Below are 6,027 nucleotides of genomic sequence, written 5' to 3'. Positions count from 1 at the left end.
CGCTGCCCCTGGGGGCTCGCTCGCCGCGGCCGGGGTCGGGGGCCTGCGGGGATCAGCAGCGGCTGCTCCGGTCCGTCTTCTCCCCGCGGTCCCTCTCCGCGGCCTCCTTGACCCCTTCAGCCATCCCTTCCCCTCTTCCTTCCTTGCCTCCTCTCAGGTTTCCCTCTCCCTCTTGTCCTTCTGTCCTCCCTTCCTTCCTCCCTCATCCCTCCTCTGCCCTCCCTTCCAGGTCCCCCGGCGCATCCTCCCCTCCTTGCGGCTCCCTCCAACCCGATTCTCCTCCCTCCAGCTGGCTCCCGCTTTCTCCACTTCCATCCTGGCTCCCTCCTGCCAAGTCGGTGGCTTCCCACAGCAGGAAATGAAAGGGACGACCTGGGGAATGGGGAAGGTGGGAAGAGCAAAGTATTGGTTATTGACTGATTTGTTTAAAAAACAAACAAACAAACAAAAGCCTACCTTGTAACTCAGAGGAAATGCTGTGGCTCCAGTTACTCTGCGTAAAAAATGGCAGCTCAGCTGGCCTGACTATATGTGAAGGGTTCTTGAAAGCCACCTCTGTATCAGTGCAGGGATAAGAGCAAATTACATAATGTTTTACCAAAAAAAAAAAAAGTTCTTCTCAGGTTTCAGTAGTGTCAGGCTGGTGAATTGTGACTTTGTCTTGCCCTGTGAGTCAGGGTATTGTTGTTATTGCTGGGCATGGGGGCTGCGTGCCTGTGCATGCTTCTTCCATATCTGTGTGCTTCCATTGGTCACCCAGAGCTGGTCGTCTTGTTTTGTGGATATTTTGTATTTCTGCAATCAGTTTACCACCAGTATTTCTGCCATCAGTTACCATTTATTTAAACTAGGTATACTAAGTGACAGAGACAATGTGCGTGCATGCCTATGTATCTCTTGAGTGAATCTCACTATTATTGTAGTGATAATCTGTATGCGTTGATGCTATAGATACATATGTTGAGTATTGACATTGTTTTTTTTGTGTCTGTATCTTCATCCTTTCTGTATTGTGCTATCCCAACCCAGATGTTTGGGCATGCATAACATCAGCATTTGTGTTTAATATCCCTGAAATGCACGGCAACATATGAGCAGTGCAGGATCGAAGAGGGTAAATACGCATAAAATTGGAATCTCCTTTGGTTATTTTACTTTGTTAGTTATGCATGTTTGGCGTGTACAAGAGAGAGAAATATATTTGACAGACCTCAGAGTTATTTGTGTTTGTCTACAGAGATTTACATTCCGTATTTGAAATCATTCTAGCTCCCGTGTATTTGTTTGGTTGCTAAAATCTTTCATATTATTTTAAATTCAGTGCTTGTAGTTTATAATCCTTGGCAGGTACAGTAGCTCAGTGGAATACAATTTTTAACCCAAATGATGTTTTGGAACAATGACAACTGAAAAACGTTTTCTTTTTTCTTTCCTTCTTTCTTCTTTAGATTCTTTATCTTTGTTCAGGAGCCTAAGGTTGCTTGCTGATCACAAGAAGATGTTTCTGTGGCTCTTTCTGGTTCTGTCATCTCCAGTTTCTTCTACAACTGCAGATGCTGATATATCTGTGGAAATTTGCAATGTTTGCTCCTGTGTGTCAGTTGAGAATGTACTCTATGTCAACTGTGAGAAGGTTGCAGTCTACAGACCAAATCAGCTTAAACCACCATGGTCTAATTTTTACCACCTCAACTTTCAAAACAACCTGCTAATTATTCTCTATCCAAATACCTTTCTTAATTTTACACATGCAGTGTCCTTGCAACTGGGTAATAATAAGTTGCAGAACATTGAGGGAGGGGCCTTTATGGGTCTTAGTGCATTAAAACAGTTGCACTTGAACAACAATGAATTAAAGATCCTCCGAGCTGACACTTTCCTTGGCATAGAGAACTTGGAGTATCTCCAAGCTGACTACAATTTAATCAAGTTTATTGAACGGGGAGCCTTCAATAAGCTTCACAAGCTGAAAGTCCTGATCCTTAATGACAATCTGATTTCATTCCTTCCCGATAACATTTTTCGATTTGCTTCTCTAACCCATCTGGATATACGAGGGAATCGAATACAGAAGCTGCCATACATTGGAGTTCTGGAACACATTGGGCGAATTGTTGAATTGCAGCTGGAAGACAACCCCTGGAATTGTACTTGTGATTTGTTGCCTTTGAAAGCGTGGCTGGAGAACATGCCCTATAACATCTACATTGGAGAAGCTATCTGTGAAACACCCAGTGACTTGTATGGAAGGCTCCTGAAAGAAACCAACAAGCAAGAGCTGTGCTCCATGGGGACGGGGAGTGATTTTGACGTGCGCATTCTGCCTCCCTTGCAGCTGGAGCCCGGTTACAGCACACCAAACGGCCACACCACTCAAACATCCGTGCACAGATTAGTCACAAAGCCACCAAAGACTACAAATCCTTCGAAGATCTCGGGGATAGTAGCAGGCAAAGCACTGTCTAATCGCAATCTCAGTCAAATCGTATTTTACCAGACCAGGGTGCCTCCTTTAACTCCTTGTCCAGTCCCCTGTGTTTGCAAAACACATCCTTCAGACTTGGGATTAAGCGTAAATTGCCAAGAAAGAAATATAGAGTCAATGGCTGAACTCGTACCAAAACCTTTAAATGCCAAGAAACTGCATGTAAATGGCAATTATATTAAGGATGTGGACACTACAGATTTTGTTGAGTTTGAGGGGCTGGATTTGCTACATTTAGGCAGCAATCGGATTTCCATGATCAAAGGAGACGTTTTCCGCAACCTTACAAATTTACGGAGATTGTATCTCAATGGCAATCAGATAGAGCGTCTGAGCCCAGAAATGTTTGCTGGCCTCCACAACTTGCAGTATCTGTATTTGGAATACAATGTTATCAAAGAAATCCTAGCAGGCACCTTTGACTTAATGCCAAATTTGCAGTTGCTGTACCTGAACAACAATCTTCTACGAAGCTTGCCGGCGTACATTTTTGCTGGTGCGCCACTGGCTAGACTGAATCTGAGGAACAATCATTTCATGTATTTACCTGTAAGTGGCGTTCTTGATCAGCTAAAATCTCTTACGCAGATTGATTTGGAAGGTAATCCATGGGACTGCACTTGTGATTTAGTTGCTTTAAAACTGTGGCTTGAAAAGCTAAATGAAGGTATTGTGGTGAAGGAATTGAAATGTGAAACACCTGTACAGTTTGCTAACATTGAACTTAAGTCTCTGAAAAATGAGATCCTCTGTCCTAAACTTTTAAACAAGCCATCTGCTCTGTTCACTAGTCCTATGCCCGCTGTTACTTTTACAACACCGCTGGGACCGGTTCGGAGTCCTCCTGGTGGCCCAGTTCCATTGTCCATCCTAATCTTAAGCATATTAGTTGTGCTTATTTTAACGGTGTTTGTTGCTTTTTGTCTTCTTGTTTTTGTGCTTCGGCGCAACAAAAAACCGACTATAAAGCATGAAGGGATCGGAAATCAAGAATGCAGTTCTATGCAACTGCAGCTAAGAAAGCATGATCACAAGTCAAACAAAAAAGATGGACTAGGTGCAGAAGCCTTCATTCCTCAAACCATTGAGCAGATGAGCAAAAGTCATACCTGTGGCTTAAAGGAGTCTGAAACAGGCTTCACGTTTGCCGACCCCCCAGGGCAAAAAGTCATTCTGAGAAATATTAATGACAAGGAGAAAGATTTATTGCATGTGGATACCAGAAAAAGACTTAGCACAATCGATGAACTGGATGAGTTATTCCCTGGGAGGGATTCTAATGTATTTATTCAAAATTTTCTTGAAAGTAAAAAAGAATACAACAGCATAGGGGTCAGTGGCTTTGAAATACGTTATCCAGAGAAACAACAAGACAAAAAAACCAAGAAATCTCTAATAGGTGGTAATCACAGTAAAATTGTAGTAGAACAAAGAAAAAGTGAATATTTTGAACTAAAAGCTAAACTTCAAGGTTCACCTGACTACCTACAAGTCCTTGAAGAACAAACAGCTTTGAATAAAATATAGGTCATGCAATCTTATTGCCTACAGAGGACATTTATTTAATGATGAAAGTGCCTTTTGTTGACTTTTAACTTCCAAATACTATATTATATTGATAGGCATAGAGGCAGGCGTATCCAAGGGTGTCTGATTAACTGTAGCTGCATATGATTTGTCAAGTAGAGGAGAATTTCCTTAATAGATTTTACTACATAAAGCTCATGCCCTGTGGAATCCTGTAGGGATACTGCAAACTCTATTGCCAAAGGGATGCTTTATACACGTTACACTGAATTTAACCTCAAGAGGCATATATGTTTTGTACCTTAAATGCAAAACCATCGTCTCCTTGTGATTTGTTAGTACAAACACAAGAAACCTGGTACTGGTATTTGTACCTCAGCTGGGTCCTTCATCCTGCACGTGGATTTAAGTTGGTGGAACTGGAGTAATCCTTTGATTTGTGGTGTTGTAATGGCACTGTTTAAAGATTATCTGAAAAGTAACAAGCATGCAAAGAGAGAACATTCGATAGTATGTGTAAATTGGTTACATTTATGGCCTGCATCTTGAAACCACTGGAATTATAATGTTAAATTGTGCAAATATTTGTTTAAAATATACCATGCATTACATACTATGAAATAAATTTGACCACTTGAAGCATACATGTCTATACATAAAATTAAAAAAGAAAAAGAAAGAAAATAGTTCAAACTGACTTCTGCAGTATTTGTGGCATCTGAAGAAAATATTTGATGTTTATGCAGAATCTGTTGTAAGACCTCCGATTAAAACTAGAGTTCCTTCTTAGTTACGTGAAACACTTGCAACCCCAACAGGTTGTCCAAAATTGTCAAAGTGCTTACTGTGTGAGCGTAGCAGAAATTATTTTTGTAATATAATTCATATTTATGAAATACTTTGTATACTAAATAGGAAAAATATGTACTCCTTAATATGTATTTAATATGCCTGACTTGTTTTCCTGATCACAATGCATTAATCATTCAGTATAAATAAAAACAGAACAATATACCAAACAGAAACCGGGGATGTAATGTGTAGAATTATCCAGAATTGAGTGATCAGATATAATAATAATAAAATTGTTCTGTACTATTCTTGTGAAATTAGCATATTATCTTATTTCAGATTTGTTACCAATGGTGCATTTTAAAATAGATTCATTAGTTTTTTAGTATTGTGTCTCAGGCAATTATTTGCCATCAGTTGTCTTGCTTTTCAGGGTTCTACAGCTTAATCTAAATAGTTTTCACTTCAAGTATTTACAGGAATTCATGGTAAGGGTAATATTTTAATTGTATATGCATAAGTTTTCTGTTATTACTATCTGTCTGGCTGTTGTCAGTCAGAAAAAAACTGATCAGAACAGAGAACAATATGGCAAATCATGTCTATTTAAAACCACAGTGTAAAATGAATATAGTGGTCTCGGTTCAGAGTATTGCATAGCTCATATCTAGAGAGTAAAAACTTGCCTTTGTGAAAGCTGAATCTGAATAGCTTGGAAAGAGAAGTAGCCAGGAGAATGGAAAATCCCCACTGTATCTCACAGATAGATGGTATCTTGAGTTGAAAATGGAGATATATTGGTAAAGCATCATACAGCAAATCTATACTATGAGATCAACAAAAGTTCTTTGACTTGAAAAGGAATTTCTTTCATTAATTTCAATGAGCTTTGGATAAGACCCTCTATCTCCTTTGCTTCCAGAACCTTCCCCCCCCCTTTTATAATCGATACATAAATCAATTAAGATTAGTAGGATATAAACATGAATGTTTTAAATGAATTTGAAAGTAGCAAATATTACAGCAAGACCCAGTAATAATACTGTGGAAAAGGCTGTGTCAGCTATTTCCATTATAAACTTCTAATTTCAGGGCTTTATGACACTGCTGTGAAATTTTTGTTCTGGAGTGATACTTGGCAAACAGCCTGCAGTATATTTTTAACTAAGTTTACAAAAAAAGAGCACCTCTTATCTAAGAGAAAGCAAAACAAGACAGTTTTC

The 6,027-nt window shown here is 39.5% G+C and overlaps 1 protein-coding gene across 1 annotated transcript; it reads left to right on the top strand.

The window, feature by feature from the left end:
* Positions 1 to 1,450: 1,450 nt before the first annotated feature.
* Positions 1,451 to 4,991, top strand: SLITRK4 (SLIT and NTRK-like family, member 4). The gene has a single exon (XM_009889254.1). The coding sequence runs from the start codon at positions 1,499 to 1,501 to the stop codon at positions 4,010 to 4,012; it is 2,514 nt and encodes an 837-aa protein (XP_009887556.1). The 5' UTR covers positions 1,451 to 1,498; the 3' UTR covers positions 4,013 to 4,991.
* Positions 4,992 to 6,027: the final 1,036 nt, after the last annotated feature.

This window comes from Charadrius vociferus, unplaced genomic scaffold (genome assembly GCF_000708025.1).
Source record: "Charadrius vociferus isolate BGI_N301 unplaced genomic scaffold, ASM70802v2 scaffold7, whole genome shotgun sequence".
In the NCBI taxonomy this organism is placed as follows: Eukaryota; Metazoa; Chordata; class Aves; order Charadriiformes; family Charadriidae; genus Charadrius; species Charadrius vociferus.
Note: the sequence above shows the minus strand (reverse complement) of the source record. Positions and strands in the feature narration are given on the sequence as shown.